The sequence below is a fragment of the Ictalurus furcatus genome, chromosome 19, assembly GCF_023375685.1.
Source record: "Ictalurus furcatus strain D&B chromosome 19, Billie_1.0, whole genome shotgun sequence".
Lineage (NCBI taxonomy): Eukaryota > Metazoa > Chordata > Actinopteri > Siluriformes > Ictaluridae > Ictalurus > Ictalurus furcatus.
In genome coordinates this window covers 1,114,424-1,134,815 of record NC_071273.1, presented here as the reverse complement: position 1 = coordinate 1,134,815, position 20,392 = coordinate 1,114,424, and the positions used below count along the sequence as shown (strand labels likewise).

The following is a 20,392-nucleotide window of genomic DNA, read 5'->3' as shown; positions in this document are numbered from 1 at the left end:
TCAGCTCCCCCCCGGGCTTCTCTAGGTCTCCTCAACTCTGGCTGGGTCCCTGCTCCCCATAGGGACCATACATGGGGCCACCTGGGGGCACTGGGGGTAGCAGTTGCCACTGAGGTGGCATTCCATAGCTCTCGCGTGACAGGTACAGAGCTCTCAGTCCGAGCACCTGGCCTCTTCTTTCGGCCCTATCCACGCGGTCTCCCCAAGTTGGTTGTGGGACATGTGGGCAATTTCTCCTGAAGTGGCTAGGGTCGCCGCATCCCCACAATCCTTCAGCTGCCATATTTGGTCTTTGCCCTCATATGATATGTGTAATCCATTGGGGCGGGTTGCATCATAGCAGTCATGTGTGGTACTTGTGGTTGCGGTTGGGCCTGATATCCACTGGGCTGCAACAGAGGGTCAGCCGGTGCTGGGGTTGCCGTTTGTGGAGGGGGCACCATCAATGCTGCTTGTTTGTTGTGTTCTTTCCTCCGTTCCTTCTCGTCCTGTTTAGTCCTGGTCAGTTCTCCAAGTTGTGCCTTACAGAGTTGGGTCATTAGGGTTTCCGTGGCATCTTTGGCTTCTTTTTTCAGCTTTCTGTGTTGATCCACATAATGGGTCACGTGCCAGAAATGAATTCCATTCCATTGCGTTGAGCCCCACCACTTCCTCTAACTTCTGCTGCACCTCCCCAGGGAGAGCCTTCTTCAGCAGCAGTTTGAACAGTCCCACACTTGCCACTGAATCGTCCCATTTGGCACCCGTTTCATCCCTCCATTTGTCTTGAAACTCTTGTATTCAATTCAATTCAATTTTATTTGTATAGCGCTTTTTACAATAGACATTGTCTCAAAGCAGCTTTACAGAAATATCAACATGGTATACAGATATTAAAGGTGCGAATTTATCCCAACTGAGCAAGCCACTGAGTGGCGACGGTGGCAAGGAAAAACTCCCTAAGATGTTTTAAGAGGAAGAAACCTTGAGAGGAACCCGACTCAGAAGGGAACCCATCCTCATCTGGGTAACAACAGATAGTGTGAAAAAGTTCATTATGGATTTATATGAAGTCTGTATGGCCTTAGGAGCAGCCGTAGTCCCAGCAGTCTGGAATTAAAGAAGATTTGAGCTCCATCCAGAGGCAGAAAGGATCTGGATCTCTAGTATCTCCATAAATTCATGTGGGGCTCGGCGAAAGGAGAGAGGGAGAAAAAAGATTATTATGACTGCGAAGTAGTAGAACAGAATCTAGTCAGGGTAGGCTTGAGTAAACAAATACGTTTTAAGCCTAGACTTAAACACTGAGACTGTGTCTGAGTCCCGAACACTAATAGGAAGACTGTTCCATAACTGTGGGGCTCTATAAGAGAAAGCTCTTCCCCCTGCTGTAGCCTTCACTATTCGAGGTACCGTCAAATAGCCTGCATCTTTTGATCTAAGTAGGCGTGGCGGATTATATAAAACCAAAAGGTCGCTTAGATATTGTGGCGCAAGACCATTTAGTGCTTTATAGGTTAATAAAAGTATTTTATAGTTAATGCGAGATTTTACTGGGAGCCAATGCAGTATTGATAATATCGGTGTGATATGGTCGTACCTTCTAGTTCTAGTTAGGACTCTAGCAGCTGCATTCTGGACTAACTGGAGCTTATTTATATTCCTACTGGAACATCCAGACAGTAAGGCATTACAGTAATCTAATCTAGAGGTGACGAATGCATGAACTAGTATTTCCGCATCATGTAGTGACAATATGTTTCTTATTTTAGAAATATTTCTGAGATGAAAGAAGGCTATCCTAGTAATATTATCTACATGAGCATCAAATGATAGGCTGGAGTCAATAATCACTCCAAGGTCTTTAACTGCTGCACATGATGAAACAGAAAGACCATCCAGAGTAACCATGTGATCAGAAAGATTACTTCTAGCTACACGTGGGCCTAATAAAAGTATTTCTGTTTTATCCGAATTAAGTAGAAGGAAGTTAGTTAACATCCAATGTCTAATGTCCTTTACACAATCCTCAGCTTTACTAAGCTTCTGTCTGTCCTCTGGCTTCGCTGAAACATACAACTGTGTATCATCAGCATAACAGTGGAAGCTAATTCCATGTTTACGAATAAATGAATAAATTGTATGAAGGTTATCACGTTCTCTTCGTCTTTCAGCTTTATATTTTCGAGCTTCCCAGGGTCCATTTTTGCTGGAAACATGCTTCTCACTGCGTCCCATATTTCTTGTCGATATAGGCCAAACGGGATGGCATCAGCGTGGTCGTCTATCAAATCCCTGTGTTCCGCCATATCGAACATCTCTTCAGCCCGTCCGTTGCCCACTGCGTCCCATATTTCTTGTCGATATAGGCCAAACGGGATGGCATCAGCCTGGTCGTCTATCAAATCCCTGTGTTCCGCCATATCGAACATCTCTTCAGCCCGTCCGTTGCCCACTGTTTGGCAGAAAATGGTTTTGATATCACCAATCGCCAGGTGCTGTCCTGATGTTTTTTTCCTCAAACTGTGTAATCCATTTCTGCCCCCCTTCACACATGTTGGGTAGTCGTTGGATCAGGCCAGTTAGGTCCATGAAACTCCAGGGTGCATAATGCAGGGCTTTTCCTTTGACCATGAGAGGCATCTGACCTGGGGGTGACCCAACCTGATCAAGATTAGGCTCCGACTGGGAGCGGGAATGAGCCGCTGTGATACCAGGTTGGAATCTCACTGGGGGCCTCAGGCTCGCCCTGCTCTGTAGTGCTCTAGCTTCACTAGGCCCCTGGGTCCTCCTCCTCGCTGACATCCTGTTCAACTTCTCCTTCGTCTTCTGTTTCAGTCCCCCCTTGTTCGTCCAGATCCATGTCTGAACTCACTTGTTTCTTCTTCTGCTGGTGGTATATTAGGACCCTTGAGGCCTTACTCAGGCTTTTTACCTGTTTTCCTACTGACTGGTTCAGTGCTTTTCCCGACCTCTGTGACTTTGATTCTCCCAGACGGGGCTTGTGCGCATTCTTATTCTTCGCAGCCTTCGCCATTTGGAATGCTTGGCCTGCGAGATCTTTCAATTCATCCATTTTAACCACGCCGTATGATATCCCATTCTCCAGTCGTCGAATCCTGCCCTCCAATTCCTTAACCTCCTCTGTAGCATATGGGGTGTGCACCACATCCCCTTCTACGCGGACCACCCGTCTCTCATTGTCTCTCGGCTCCCTTTTTTCTCCTCCTCTAGTGCGTGGAGCCTCTTGTGCCGTTTTCACCCTCATGCCCTCTCTCACTCCTACAACCCTCTTGCTTCTCACTGGTACGGTGCTCCTCTTGGTCCTGTATTTCCTCCAGTTTCTTGTCTCTTTGCTTGCGCACCATCGGCTGCGACCCTGGCCTCAGGGTGCTAGTGGGAAACTCCCCGTGCTCCGGCCACCCCGGAGTGTTGGTCCAGTTTTTCATGTACTCCTGTAGTTCCCTATCCCTCTCTTTGTTGCCTACATGTGGGAGGTCCAGCCGCGGGCTTCGGCTCTCGACCGGGGTTTCATCCTTGTGTCCAGCAGTTCCATCTTCCATTCTGGTTGGTTCTCTGTCCTCCCGCATGGGATGCCTCATTCTTTGGTATCCGGTGAATGTTCTCTCAATGTCCACCTCGGTTTCCTTCCATTCATCTTCTCTGCCCTCCACCTCTTGCATCATGTACAGCCCGGCAGTCGGGGCACTTCTGACGGGTCTCACCGGTGGGCGGAACTGTGGGTTATATGGGGGCGGGGGCTTGGACTCCCCCTGCCTCTCCCGTGATGGTGCAGTTCCTACCCTGCCTGCCTCTTTCTCCGCCTTGGCCCGTTCTTTCTGAATAGCCTCCTTTATCTTTTTTTCACTTCCCATTGTTCTTTCTTCCTCTCCGCCGCCTCTGCTCATTCTCTCTGCCGTCTTTCCTTCTCCTTTTCTTCCGTCCCTGCGTTCACAAACCAGTCCACTATGTTCCCTTTCTTCCTACATTTCTCCCTTGCTCTCACGCCTTTTTTCTGTTCACTCCATATCGCTAATCTCTCCCTCATTATCTGGCATAGCTGTTCATCAAAAGTACCTTCCTCAGGCCATTTCCATTCAAAACTAGTCCTCACTCCATTTTTTACAGTAATGCCTAATGTCTTTCTCATCTGTGTGGTGTTTGCTAATCACCCTCTCTATTGGGCTCACCTCTATCTTACACTCGGCCATAGCTCTGCTGCAGGTCGTGTCTCACACCTCTCAGCCCTTAGGGTTCTTAAGGGTTATGTACGTGCCCCCCTCCTAGTGCCCTTTGCAGTTATCCCTCACAGCCAAACGTTTTTCTCCTACCTTGTCCCGCTCCTCCAGCCCGCTTAGTCTACCTCGTACCGTTTTATTCCTGTTTCCCCTTCCGTCCGTACTCAGTCCAGCTGCCCTAGGGACTCACACACACACAGTATACATATCAATGCCGACATGCATTTCATATGACAATTAGACTTGTTCTGAATAAGTAATTCACACAAGGGCAATCTGGCAGATGTCTTAAATGTGTACACTGTTCTTGGACACAGTATTAAAACATATATTCAATTTTACCCTATACATTCAATATATTAATGATACCAACACTTAACACACATGGGCAACGATGTTGATGCTTTCTACCTCATCACTCTCTTTGAGGTCAGTATTATTGAAATTTTCACTTGCCCGTACAGATGGGATATTAACATGTTTTTGTTTTTTTTTCTTCACAAATAGTCATACATCACAACTACATCAAAATACAGTCACCAATGGTCCCAGGCCAATGGACCCTTGTTTCTTCCATTCACCAAAAGAAATTCAGGAAGGGATATGAATCTTTGCCACTTGGGGTCTTTAACAGTTTAACTAAACATCAGAGTATAAAGCACCTTTATGGACAGGTGCCATTCTCTATTTTTTCTTTCTTTCACACAAATGCAGGCTTGCACAGAAAAGAACACACACTCACACTTATCTCCAAACCTAGTTTTTGGAGTTTATCAAACACACCAACTCCTTATCTATGAAGCTTATATTCGTATAGATTAAATGCAACATTCACATTCGTCTCCAAAACTATTTTTCAGAGCTTATCAAACACACATATCTCCTTATGTATGGAGCTCATGTTCAGAGCATTAATTAGTACAACATTCTTACTTGTCTCCAAAACTAAGTTTCAGAGTTTATCACACACGCCTGCAAGCTCTCACACCATATTATATTCACACACTGTTACACCTATTTATATTGTTACACACACACACACACACACACACACACTTGTTATGTCACAACCATACACCGGGCACGCTTCTCTTGACGGGTCCTCACGCTGAGTTGCGTGACCCAGACCTGGGCCCAGGATTTACACCCCTCTCTATCCAGCCCTGAAATCTTTCACCAGCGGTCTTAGGGGTCCCCCACCAAAGCAGCCGCCACCTCAAGTGGCCGGTATCTGGGGTTTGAGGCCTCACTTCCACCTGCCTCTAAGCAGCCCTGGAATCTTTCACCAGCAGTATTGCAGGACTTTCACTCACACAACACATATACAATTTCATTAATCAACCTTATACACCTTATACATAACCCTTATACAATCACAACCGGTTCACACTTCTTACCTTTTCTCACTCACTATCTCAATATCTAGAGAGTTAACACATTGTACACAGGTAAAGAGGTAAAGAATGCTTTTTATTTATTCTAGGGTACATTTTTTTTTAACAAAAAAAAATACAACAGCATTATCATTTCTATTTAAATCTTTGCTATACATAGACATATGGTTAAATGAATAACCTTTAGCTTTATGACACAGAAAAAACTGTTTTTTTTAGCAAACTGAAGTAAAGTTTTGAACTTGTACAGGGTTCAATTTTATTTTGCAACAGTTCTTGGTCAAAAAATAATTAATTGAGCGAGGAATGAGTTCGTAGTTTGGAGGGTTTCCATATGAGTCAAAAAATTCTCCAGTGGTTTTGTCATTAAGGCATAAAGCAAGCCAGTGCTCACTGTGGCATTTGGAGAAAAATAGGAAAACAACATAAAATCATCAATTTTCTAAAATCCAGAGAGTAAGCAATAAAGTCCCATGCAACAGAATACTACAGTCCATGACAAATAATATAATATGGTATAATGCCTGAATGTCTCTTTACCTCCCCTTTAAAAAAAATGTAAATTAAAAACACATATCTTAACTTGAGAAATTAATGTCTGATGGTTTTATGTTAGAGCACTTGTGTGTCCTTAATGAACTTGAAAGCGTATAACTCCGCCCACATTATCCGCAGAGGTACAGCTTCTATCCTGTATGTCTCTGCTGGTGGCTGAGGAGGGTCTTCTGGTCACGAAAACTTTTCTTACACTGCGTGCAGCGATACGGCTTCTGTCCTGTGTGAATGCGCAAATGCTGTTGGAGATTACTCCGAATAGTAAAACTCTTCCCACACAATCCACAGTGATACGGCTTCTCTCCTGTGTGACTGCGCAAATGCTGTTGGAGATTACTCTGGCAAGTAAAACTCTTCTCACACTGTCCACAGTAATATGGCTTCTGTCCTGTGTGCATGCGCTCATGTCGTTGGAGAGTCCATGGTTGGGTAAAACTCTTCCCACACTGTCCACAGTGATACGGCTTCTCTCCTGTGTGAATGCGCTCATGTTGTAGGAGAGTACTCTGAAAAGAAAAACTCTTCCCACACTGTGCACAGAGATACGGCTTCTCCCCTGTGTGAATGCGCAAATGCTGGTGGAGAGTATGCTGGCAAGTAAAACGCTTCCCACACTGTCCACAGTGATACGGCTTCTCTCCTGTGTGGATACGCTGGTGTCGTCGGAGATTACACTGTAAAGTAAAACTTTTCCCACACTGTGAGCAGTGATGAGGCTTTTCTCCTGTGTGAATGCGCTCATGTCGTTGGAGATTACTCTGAAAAGAAAAACTCTTCCCACACTGTGTACAGAGAAACGGCTTCTCCCCTGTGTGAATGCGCTCATGCTGTTGGAGATGACTCTGGCAAGTAAAACTCTTCCCACACTGTCTACAGTAAAATGGCTTCTTCCCTGTGTGGATCCGCTTGTGATCTTTGAGATGATGACTTTTAGTAAAACTCTCCCCACAATCTGAGCAGTGGAACATCTGGAAAACATAATAAAATTATTCAAGATGTGTATTTTAAATTTTGTCCCCATGTGTTTATGGAATTGTTTTTGGAAAAGCCTCCTACAATACTGTAATACGGCTTGATCACCCAATCACCCACCTTTAATGGCTGTAGACTAGCCCTACAAAGATGACATTGCTCTGGGCATCAAAGTTTTTTCAAGGTGAAGCACTGCCTGTGTTTAGACTCTGGGAAATCAACATGGAACTTTGTGTTTCCAAATACAATGGTTTAAAGCATTAATGTAATCAAAACACGTTCTCTGTTGAAAAAAGAATCTGACTATCAATCAGTTGTGAAGTTATAGCTCATGCCACATGCATGCTTCTTAAAACTCCAGTAATCCCTGGGGACTTGTATACCGATCCCCAGACTTGTTCGATATAATTAATCCGTACAGGAGTTCACAGAGTTTCTTTTAACTGTTATGGCCAAAAGTATTGGCTTTTTTCATCTGCTGGCTCACACATTATTCTTTTGTTTTTGTCTGTGGAAGTAGAATGGAGTGGAATAAATAGCACCCATTAAGCAGCATTTTTTTCTGGCTCATCTTTATGAAGAGAAAAGAGCTGAAAAAATGGATATTATCCAAAAGTGGCAGAAAGTTTACAGCACTCTGGCTCAGACCACAAACTCACATGGATTATTATTTAGAAACCTAAGTTTATAGCACTAGAATCATATCACACTGGTTTTATTGATGTATCTGAAACAAAGACGGAAATCTTTTTAATGATTTTTAATGATATTTTTATGAATTGCTACAAAGCTATAAACATTAGTTTTGAACTTGTGCATAAATCTTCTGTTCCACCCCAAACAAACAAAGTCTTCTGAATAAAACACTAATAAGACCCCATTTTTGCCCACATCTATTATGGAATATTTTAATCAATCAAAGTATAATTCACTCATATATAACCAAAGTATAAGCTGTGAAAGAGTATCAACATGTTATAATAAATAAATGAGTTAATCCATTAAAACATATGCTTAAAGAGTATAAGCAAATACTAATCAGTATACTGGTACCTGTTTGTGCTGGGAATGTATGTAATCTTTTTGGAATATAATATTTTCTTTTTTTTTATTAATTTTTTTTTTTTTTTTTTTTAAAGAGAGCTGGATGTACCACGCCACCATTAAAAATATGAGGGAGGCCCAAGTCTTAGAATTAATGGCGGTGCATGACCAAGGTCTGAATAAATAAAATAAAGAGAAAGAAACCCCCCCCCCCCCGATGAGATCAACATATAGAATTGTATAAAAGCATGTATCGAGGATAAGCAAGGGAGTTAATCTGCAGACCTGCTCGACTTTGTTGTTTGGATAATAAAGTCTCTCTTTAGACATCAAGACCCTGAGACTCAGAGCGCTTTTTGCTGAAGATTCCACAACACTATCTAACAAGTGGAGCAAGTGTTACACATTTATGCTAATTGTTTCAGAATTTCCAACAAACATAAATGAAATCAGTTCCTATATAAATAATCTAAAGGCCACATGAAGTGTGAGCCCTGACCTGAACCCAGCTAACACAGTTATGTTGTGAAGACATAACCATATTTGTTGCAATGACGTACCAATTAACATTCCAGCCATGTAACCTTGTGATTCCGATATTCGTTTCAATGTTATAGTTGTACGTTATTGGAATGTGGTGAGCATGTTCCAAAGACCAAACTGGTACGTTGTAAAGTAACAGCACCGGACCATATTAGTCACAGCGATGTACCAAATAACGTTCCAACCATGTAACCTCATGATTCCCATATTCGTCGTGGTGATGTTACAGCTTATAGTACGTTGCTGAAACGTAGGGAGTATGTCCCAACGACCATGGTCGGGAGTCTGATTATTTAATCCTTTCAATATCAACTCACGAATATATGAGCAGCTGCTTACCTGTCTCCCATGACTACTATTCAGCCTCAACTCCACCTTTGTTTCTAACACGTCACTCCTTTGGTCAGGGGTGGATATGTGATTCTCGAGCCATTCCTTTATGGTCAGCAAACGAATTTCTTTACTTTAAACCCATATAGGACTGACTTTCATTCCCTGACTTCAAATTCAAATGTTTTTAATGGAAATTGTATTGGTTTTGATGGAAGCAATTATAATGGTATTTTTTGTTTAATTTCTATTCGACCCATCATCTCAAAATGTACTCATTAAGACAAACCTGTGCCTCAAGTAACATCAAGCAACAATCAGCAACACATTTACAGCATTTATTCATCAGAATTTTGTCATTCCCCCCCCCAAAACATACTAAGCTAATACATAACCATTAAGCTAAATAATTATTTTTAAGTATTTACCAACAAATTCATATGCACACTGTAAAAAAATGTTTTTGAATTTAACAGTAAAATACTGTAGAAAGGCTACAGTAAAAAGGCTACAGTGTCTTATGTAGATAATATTACTAGGATAGCTTTCTTTCATCTCAGAAATATTTCTAAGATAAGAAACAATTGTCACTACATGATGCGGAAACACCAGTTCATGCATTCGTCACCTCTAGATTAGATTACTGTAATGCCTTACTGTCTGCATGTTCCAGTAGGAATATAAATAAGCTCCAGTTAGTCCAGAATGCAGCTGCTAGAGTCCTAACTAAAACTAGAAGATATGACCATATCACACCAATATTATCAATACTGCATTGGCTCCCAGTAAAATCTCGCATTAACTATAAAATACTTTTATTAACCTATAAAGCACTAAATGGTCTCGCGCCACAATATCTAAGCGACCTTTTGGTTTTATATGATCCGCCACGACTACTTAGATCAAAAGATGCAGGCTATTTGACGGTACCTTGAATAGTAAAGGCTACAGCAGGGGGAAGAGCTTTCTCTTATAGAGCCCCACAGTTATGGAACAGTCTTCCTATTAGTGTTCGGGACTCAGACACAGTCTCAGTGTTTAAGTCTAGGCTTAAAACGTATTTGTTTACTCAAGCCTACCCTGACTAGATTCTATTTTACTACTTCGCAGTCATAATAATCTTTTTCTCCCTCTCTCCTTTTGCCGAGCCACACACGAATTTATGGAGATACTAGAGATCCAGATCCTTTCTGCCTCTGGATGGAGCTCAAATCTTCTCTAATTCCAGACTGCTGGGACTACGGCTGCTCCTAAGGCCATACAGACTTCATATATTATATATATATATATATATATATATATATATATATATATATATATATATATATATATATATATATATATATATATATATATATATATATATATATATATATATTTGAGCTGTATGTTTGGTACTGGGGCCTGATCACACGGATGTGACTATTGTGAGTCATGGTCATAGCGCCACCTCCTGACAGCAGGAAGTGTGTCACAACAGGCTTTCAAAGAGTCTTCTCATATTCACCCGAATCGCTTCAATGTTGGTCAGAATAATGTCGCGACATGGCTGATGTCAAATTGCAAAATGATTCTCGGTATCTTACATAGTGTTGATGTAGTAATGCATCAAACTTTAATACTCTTTTCTTTGTATACTTGTGAACTGTACTATATAACACTCGCTTCACTATGCATTGATTTCATACACCCACAGGTGGTGATGGCACTGAAGTGCTTGGGCCTGTCATTGCTGCTTGCAGCTATATTATTTTCTTATTATTACACATACTTATTTGGTTTCCTGTGCAGTGTGCACTTAAAGGAATATTCCTGGTTCAATACACGTTTAGCACAATCAACAGCATTTGTTGTATAATGTTGATTACCACATAACGTTATATAAAAAATTATTTTAACACTTTAAAAAAGCAGAACAGTGAGGCACCTACAATGGAAGTGCATGGAGTCAATCTGTAAATGTTAAAATACTCATGTTTCTATAGCCACAGGATATTAACAAATGTATATTAACATGATTTCCGTGCCATAACATCAGCTAATGACCTTTTCTTGGTAGTTATAATAAATTTTACAGCTTTGTTGCCAAGAAGACACAGTGTCAACAAACCCTAAAACAACCTTAAAATCAATTTAAAGAACTTTACAGCTTAAATAGTACACATTTTAACTAAAAGATTAATGTAAATACTTTCATAAAATTATAAGCTTTTCTTCATTTCAGTGTTTAACAGAGTGGTGCAGTGCAGTGTGTGCTTGTTCACATAATTTAAAATGTTTTACCGTCATTTCTGTTGCCAGATATCACTAGAAAAGTCGACTCCAGTTTCCATGTTTTGATTTAATCCCACAAAATAACTCAATATTATCAGCAGACATGGCAACACTGTACTGGGAAACCCATCTAAAAGGAACAACTGATAAAAAAAATATATATATAAATAAAATGTAAAGACAGAAAATGTGCTTAGTAAGGATGCCACGAGAACCGATACTTCAGTACCAAGTTGATACCAACATTCTTAAACCATGACGGTACTTGTTTTTCTACAGTTGCTTAGGTATCGTTGGTTATGAAGGTAAAGAGGTTCCAATTCTTCCAGAAATGAAGGGGACAGCAAATACGCACAAGTGTTTTAGTCAGTCCACAAGTGGTAAGGAAGATGAAGAACGCCTACAAGCACACGGGAAAAACTACAGAAAATGGTGACAATTTTAGCTCTGCCGTGACTTGTTGAGAGGAAAGGTAGCATCACTTGCCGGTGTGCAACCAATGCTATCGTTCATTTCAAACAAAAAGAGGAAACCCCTGGAATTTGGCAAAGCACCTGAAAGACGGTCCTATATTATGTTTGTTTTAGGCAGCTGGCACTGTAGCCATGAAACTAGCTAACATTATGTAATGTCTGTGATAGCCAGTTTTTTGTTAATGACGCTAACGCATTGCAATGTTATAAACTACCTCCTAATGGGCCACCATGCATCGCCATTCAGCCCGTGTCCTGTCAGCTAAATGTAGCCTAATGTCACTAATAATTTTTCAAATGTTCATACTTTTAATAAATCTTTTTGGCCTGCCACCACATCAGTGAATTTAAACTAATGCTTACATTCAGAGTATAAGGTGCGTGTGTGCGCGCACACATTTATGAGTGCACGCACTTGTTATTAACACGGTTTAGTCACTGTCAGATAGTGTTTGATAACTAAAATGCCCCCCCCCCCTCTTTTTGCCAGTATTAGCCAGAGGAGGATGTCCTCCAGGAGTTTTATTTAAAAAAAAAAAAAAAATATTCTTTTTTAACCACACCGTGTTATCGACTTGGTATCGAGTATCATGTACTTTTGGTGGTATCGGTACTGACTACAAGATTTTTGGTATCGTGACATCCCTAGTGCTTAGTTATAAATAAATAATTTAATATAAAAAATAGACATTAAAATAACTTCATAAAGTATAATTAAAATGAGAAATTAAATGATGTTTAATTACTGTGGGTTACACTTAATATCAATTTGACATAAGCTTAGTTTGCCATCTCCTTAGAAAGCTATTAGCCTTTTTGCTAATATGGATCATGCCTGTGTCAATCTACTTTTAATTAGGACTCTATTGTTTAAAATATTTAAAAATAAATATTTTATGCTTGTTTATTTATCAATTAACCAACAGTATTTCTCATTGCTATTATTTTAATTCAATTAACAGTGACCATGAGCAGAGAGCTTACATTTAACTGTTTATGACAGACCTCCTGATTAAAGCTTAAACAGAAAAAAAGATTGGTATCTGGATCGGTTTCGGTCGTAAAAATCCTGATCGGTGCATCCCTAATGAACACCATTAAACTAAAGTGCTTTTCATCTGACGGGTAAATGAACTCACGCAATCACATCCTATATGAGATTATTCATATATATATATATATATATATATATATATATATATATATATATATATATATACATACACACACACACACACAATATACACAGAGTGGTTCGAGAACTGGCTCCAGCCCAGAACCATGACAGTGGAAAATGTCTAATAGTGTAGCTTTAAATATATTTAAGAGGAGCAGACTTCAAATACTGAACATTAAGGTTTTTTGTATTTGTTTACAAGGCGGAACAAGTTAACGGTTGTTGGGTTTTTTTTTTGCATACAGCCTGTAAAATTAACTGAAAATATTACATTTAGTTTATCAGAAGTTCTCTCATGCCTACTTATATTTACTTATATTGTGGCACATTACCATTACCATTATCTCTAAAAAAAAAATAAAATAAAGAAAAATAAAGAAAAATGTAAAAAAAAAAAAAAAACAAACGAACAAACAAAAAAAACCTAACTTCAACTGTGCTCCTAAATTTTTGTAATTAGGAGCACAAGTGCTCCTAAAAGAAATTGTTTTGCGTCTCTCCTCCTGTAAACACTTAAAGATTTGTACATTAGCAGGAATATAGCACAACAACATGGAGGTGAAGGCAGCGGTCTGTTTATTTAAATGTGAAAGCACAGTTAAAGATATGTTGTCCCTAAAATCAATGAATAATTGTGATAAATAATCGAGATCTCAATATTGATCAAAATAATCGGGATTATCATTTTGGCCATAATTGTGCAGCCCTATTCTTGGGTTTGCGTGCTGCAACCACCTTCTTCGAATCCCACCAGAGACTTTCTATGGGGTTCAAGTCAGGTGACTATGATGGCCCCTGCAGAATCTTCCAGGACTTCTTCTGCAACCAAGCCATGGTGGAATTTGATGTATGCTTGAGATCATTGTCCTGGTGGAAGGTCCAATGACACCCAAGCTTCAGCTTCCTCACAGACAGCATGACATTTTCTCCTAGGATTTCCTAATAATTCAATGAATCCATCTTGCCTTCCACACGCTGTAGGTTTCCATTGCCAGAGGATGCAAAGCAGCCCCAAAGCATCACCGAACCACCACCATGCTTGACTGTGGACAGAGTGTTCTTTCTTCATTCTGCTTCCTCCAGCCATACCGCTGATCCATCGTGCCGAAAAGTTCCAGTTTTGTTTCATCGCTCCACAGAACAGAATCCCAAAACTTCTGTGGCTTATTTATATGATTTTGAGCTGATTTTTCTTGTGCTTTTGGATCAGTAGTCGTGAACGTCTTGGAGTTATGGCATGGAAACCTTCTGCGTTTAGTATGCGCCTTACTGTGCTCACAGAAACCTCAGTGTCTGTTACACCAAGTCTTGCTCCTCGTCTTTTGCAGTCACTTGAGGGTTTTTCACAACCCGTCTTCTCAGAAATCTGTTTGCAGCCATTGATAGCTAGCTTTTTCTGCCCCGTCCAGGTATTTCATATATTTTCTGCCCCTACCCAGTTCAGGTATTTCATGTGTTCCAAGTCAAGCACACCTGGTGCAAATAAGTTGCAAAAGTAGGTGAACCTTTGCTTTCATTATCTGGTGTGACCCCCCTTGTGCATCAATAACTGCAACTAAACGTTTGCGGTAACTATTGATCAGTCCTGCACATTGGCTTGGAGGAATTCTGCCCATTCCTTAGTACAGAACAGCTTCAACTCTGGAATGTTGGTGGGTTTCCTCACATGAACTGCTTGCTTCAGGTCCTTCCACAACATTTCTCTTGGATTAAGGTCAGGACTTTGACTTGGCCAATCCAAAACATTAACTTTATTGTTCTGTAATCATTGTTTGGTCAAACAACTTGTGTGCATAGGGTCGTTGACTTGCTGAATGACCCACTTTCTCTTGAGATTCAGTTCACTGACAGATGCCCTGATATTTTCCTTTAGAATTCACTGGTATAATTCAGAATTCATTGCTCCATCAATGATGGCAAGCCATCCTGGCCCACATGCAGCACAACGGCCCAAACCATGATACTACCACCACATTGTTTGACAAACTGCAGAAGGGCAGCAATGTTATTTTTGAAGAGCAGTGGCTTTTTCCTTGTAACCCTGCCATGCATATTATTGCTGTTCAGTGTTCTCCTGATGGTGGACTTATGAACATTAACTTTAGCCAATTAGAAAGAGGCCTTTAGTTGCTTAGAAGTTACCCTGGGCTCCTTTGCGACCTTGGGGACTATGACATGTCTTGCTCTTGGCATGATTTTTGTTGGTGGACCATTCCTGGGGAGGGAATTAATGGTCATAGATTTCCTCCATGTGTACACAATCTGTCTGGCTGTGGATTGGTGGAGTCCAAACTGTTTAGAGATCTTTTTGTAACCTTTTGCAGCCCGATGAGCTCCAACAACTCTTTTCCTGAAGTCCTCAGAATCTCTGTTGTTCGTGCCATGATACACTTCCACAAACATGTGTTGTGAAGATCAGACTTTGATAGATCCCTGTTCATTAAATAAAACAAGGTGCTCACCTGATTATCATTAATTGAAAACACCTGACTCTAATTTCACTTTCAAATTAATTGCTAATCCTAGAGGTTCACATACTTTTGCCACTCACAGATATGTGATATTGGATCATTTTCCTCAATAAAGAAATGACCACGTGTAATATTTTTGTCTCATTTGTTAATTGGGTTCTCTTTATATACTTTTAGCATTTGTGTGAAAAGCTGATGTTTTAGGTCATATTTATGCAAACGTATAGAAAAATCTAATGAGTTCACAAACCTTCAAACACCACTCTATCTTTCCATCTCTATATCTGTGGTCTGTCAGTCTATCCATCTGTCTGTCTGTATGTCTGTCTGTTTATGTATATATCTGTATATATACACACATTTGTATATAACTACATGTGTATATATTACATTGAAATTTAGTTTTATCCACAGGACCCTCCTGCTATGCTGGTGATCGATTCATGCTGAGTGTGGACTGCAAGATTGTGAATGATGACATTCCCACATTCATCTCTGCTGTCTGTCTGATGTTTGGTAGTTATTACTGTTTCAACATTCACTACCCTTCAGAACTGGCCTCAGTGCTTGAGTTCCTGCAAAGTTATGCAAAGTTGTTTTTATTTGGGTGGAGGAGGGGTTCATTTACTACGTAGGTTCATTTACAGAGTTTTCACAATCATTCATTCTTTTCCAATGTGTTTTTTCATCATAAATCCTGAGAAGGGCACAAAAGTCGAGGAGAAGAAGAACAAAAAGCGACTTCCAGTGAACCCAAGAGTCTTCACCTTAATCTCAGACCTTTCGGATCATGAGTGGCGAGAGACATTGTAAAGCTGAACTAGTTTTTTTGTTATAGTGAATTAACAAGGAATGTGTTATTGACATGTGTTGTAACCACAAGATAGCAAGTTTGCGGGTCATTAAAACAGCTGAATCAAATTTTGTGATTTGTTCTGTTTTTTTTTTTTTTTTTTTACATGATGTGCTGATTTAAATGATTTACTGAGGTTATGTTATAGTAGATTACGGAGTCTTTAATCACTGTTTTTCTGTGAAGGATTTTCCTCATGGGATGTTAAGTAGAACAATGTCTTTAAACATCCACTTTTCTCTTTGCTCTTCCAGTGAACCTTTAATTTATCAGGTTTATTTAACCTTTACTTAACTTTAAATAAGATCTGTTGGAAGTGCCTGTAGAGTAGTAAGAGTGACGTTTTAACTTCTACAGTCAGGACTAACTGGAGCATTTGTGTTTTGTTTAAACCACTGCCTACTTCTGTTCAAAAACAGAAAAATCCTTCATTTCTTGCCGGTCTTAATTAAAAATACTTGGGACCACATTGAAGTTTTATACATTTGCTAATTAGTGTAACAGTACTCTTAATAATTTTAACCTTGAATTCCTCTCGCTGTTTAAAGCATTATTAAAATTACAATTTAAAAGTAAAAAACATTTTTGTCAGCTGCACAATATGTAGCTTATATTTCATAAAGTCTGAGCTTCCAGCTAGTGTGATAGTATGATGCTTTCATAGAAATTTCCGAATGAAATTAGTGGTTATTTGTAATTTTTACAGTGAAACGTGTGAATGGTTCACAATATCCAACATATTTAATGTAATTTTTCCTACAATTAAACACTGGTTTCCTGTGCCCTTTGGGGAAACAATTTTATAATTACAGTTTTTGTCTGTAATTAGTACAACACACCTTTAAATTAGACAGTAATGAGCTGTTATAAGTACGTTTCATAAACCTTTAATTTACAGTTTTGAACTGTAAAAAATATAGTAGACAAAGTGCAATCCCGTACAACTTAAAACGTTGATACCTTATTTTTTACAGTAAAGTTCTGGCAACCACAGCTGCCGGTTTTTTACCATAATTTTTTTTTTTTTACAGTGCAGGACAAAAAAAATTTACTCTACAAACATAAACCTGTGGATTAATCTCCAGGTGAGATGGAGATCAAAAAAAGCAAAAGGTGCATATGTAAGATCCAGAGCTAAATGAATGGAAAAGGGAGAAAAGAACAGTTCATATTTCATCAAGCTGGAAAAAAGGAGACAAGAAAGAAAATGATTTGTAGCTTAATAGTACATCAGGAAGAAAACTCTGATCATAGAGTAATTACTAAAGAGTCGTTTCAGTTCTAGTCTAATTTATATTCTTCTTTGCAAGTGACTGAAGATTATTATGATTTTTTTCAAAGAAGTGAAGAAGGATATTCCAACAATTGACAGTATTTTTAAAGATATATGTGAAGCGGATATTACATTAGTAGTAATAACATGAACTTTGTTAAACTGTTTGATTTATGACCCTTCCATGTTCCCCTGACTGACAGTTCTGTAGGGGCGTGTGATTTACGACCTTTGGATCTCAACGTATGTGCGCGCTACTGGCCATTGTCTGTGCGTGTGTGATGTAATGGAGATTCACGGTTTTGTTGACCAGAAAATGCTTAGCATGTGTCTGCTAATGAATGTGGTGTGAACCCTACTTTTTACCATTTTAATCCACACACAATGAGGTGAATATGGATGATGTAAGAAAAGTGTATCGAATGGTTAGCCATGATGCGTGTGTATTAATACGGTTGATCCGTTTTGTGTAACTATGCTGTTAGAAAATACATGATGATTGAATGTGGTAGATGTATTAGAATCGTGGACATAAATGAAGAGAATGTTATTCGTGAAATAATTGAAAGATTTGTTGATTATATTGTTGAGAAAACACTGATGTGTATAAAATTTCTACAGTCCCTCAATGTTATGATACCGTTGTTCTCTTTTACTGAAATAAAACCAAGAACACTTAAACCATCTGCGTTATTCTTTGTGGAGACTATGTCCATGTCCAAAGAAATAAAAAATATTTATTATACCTTCTAAATAGGAGGTAAAGACATTTTAAAAAGATGTTTTAAAAGAATTATGCGTTGTTTAAACTATAAACAAGTTTTTTTGGAAAATGGATAACAGGCGAGGATAATGATACTTATACACTGCACAGAACTATCTACATATGTGGACTCAACTGAAAATAATAACTAGATTTTTCCCCAAGCCAGAAACCTGTTTCATTATTAGACAAGATTAAACTCATAACAAACCCCTACAAATTATCTCTTATTTTAATTTATTTATTTTGTACTTTTGTTTTGAATTATGCAAATGTGATTGTGTCCTCTGTTATATAAAAAAGCTCATGAATAAGTTGACAATTTTGTTGTAAACGCTGAATACAATCAATTATTGCAAACAATAAATAAAAACACATCTTCACATCGTTCTTAATGAGACTAGTTAGAGAGTTTTTGGAGGACGTGGCCACGACGTTTCTGGACCGTTAGCCAAGATTATATATAAAAATAAACGTTACCAAGACGTGGTAAAGTAACAACGCTATCATAGAGTAATATCACACTGACGAACAGAGACTAACTGGTGACGTCATCAGAACGCGCGGTGTTTGCGGGGAAGTTTTCTGCTTGTTGTATATAGTGTTGTAATCGTTACTTAATTATAAACAAGTTCTCGGAGTTTAAAAATGAAAAGAGAAATCAGACACATGACTAAACGTTACCTTTGAGCCAGTAGCAGCAGGAGTCTGTGGAGATTTTCTTAAAGAGCGCCGTCTGGTTTTCATTATAAGAGGTGTAAAGAATCAGGACACTGGAAGAAAAATACAGAGATTCATGACTCCAGAATCTCCACTAACCTGTTAACCGAGTAGCTCAGGTGGTCAGTTTCAGATGAACTCACCTTTAGTGAAATCACACAGAATATCAGAGCTTCTAAGCCCGTGTAGAGAAAGAAGTTCCGCGAACAAGCGTGAGAGAGGTTCTTTCGTCGTCTTCTATTGTTTTATGGCGGTTGGCAAACCAGCTTAAGGTGCATTACCGCCACCTACTGGGATGGAGTGTAACGTTCAGTGGGAGAAAAAAAAATAAACCACCTACATCCTATTAATCAAACCTGTGTCCCGCAAGTGTTTAAAAATAATGCAGTATACTCTTACCTCTCTCAATGTACATTGAAATATATTTTCTAATGTTATTGTATATATTCCGAGATCACTTAATTTTCCCACAAATTGAATTATTTTTATATTGTATGCCTCACACTGCAGTATCACATGCTCAACTGTTTTAGCCATTTCACAATGTATACATCGATCTGACTCACTTTTTCCTATAGTGTTTTATTAATTGAATATGTAAAATTAAAATGTAATAATAATTTAAGAGAGTATGTCCTATACGGAGCCTGGATATTACAGTATCTTCCCTTCTGTTCCATACTTGGTTCTTTCAATCCATAGTAGTAGTTTTGCTTCAGATATTGTGTCACTATTTCATCTTTAGGCAAAATTCTTTCCTTATCATTTATTTTACTGTGCAACTGGAAATCAACCACTGGCATCTGAAACAGCCAAGGAGGAATCACAGGTATAACCACCGTAGGGCTCATTCTATACAGTCAGTTCCTATTTTCTTTGTGTCTTTATCAGCATTTCTTCCAAACTCCTACAATTGACATACTCATGTTCCCAACACTCCTTTAATAGTTAATACATCTCTGTAATTTCCACCTGTATAGCTGAGATGGGAGATGTTCTAAACGCCCCACATCCTATACTTAGGGATTGAGAGTGTATGCCACTTATTTTCTTTAGCATAGATTCTGGCATACACCATACTACCTGGCTATACACCATGCTACCATAATCTATTATTGGTCTTATCATTGCACAATAAACTCTTTTCAATGACTGTCTAGTTGCACCCCAGTCTACCCCTGTCAGACATCTTCGTATATTTATTCCCTTTTACATGTATCTACTACTTTCTTTATATAAGACGCAAAGGTTAGTTTTGAATCCATCCATACTCCTAGAAACCTCATTTCTGGAACTTGCTCCAATGTTTGACCATATTGTTTGAACATAATTT

General features: G+C 39.1%; 1 protein-coding gene across 1 annotated transcript; it reads right to left on the bottom strand.

The window, feature by feature from the left end:
* Positions 1-5,674: 5,674 nt before the first annotated feature.
* LOC128623050 (zinc finger protein 239) lies at positions 5,675-19,292 on the bottom strand. Its single transcript, XM_053649910.1, has 3 exons — positions 19,203-19,292; positions 19,024-19,112; positions 5,675-7,134 (listed from the first exon to the last, which is right to left on the bottom strand). Exons 2-3 carry the CDS (start codon positions 19,084-19,086, stop codon positions 6,298-6,300), a joined length of 900 nt encoding a protein of 299 aa, XP_053505885.1. The 5' UTR covers positions 19,087-19,112; positions 19,203-19,292; the 3' UTR covers positions 5,675-6,297.
* Positions 19,293-20,392: the final 1,100 nt, after the last annotated feature.

What these genes read in the sequence shown, in the direction of transcription:
- LOC128623050 (XM_053649910.1), bottom strand. Translation starts at nt 19,086, where the DNA reads ATGAAAACCAGACGGCGCTCTTTAAGAAAATCTCCACAGACTCCTGCT. An exon ending in CTGCTGCTACTGGCTCAAAG is followed by an intron (nt 7,135 to 19,023) that starts GTAACGTTTAGT and finishes TATGTTTTCCAG; the next exon opens with ATGTTCCACTGCTCAGATTG.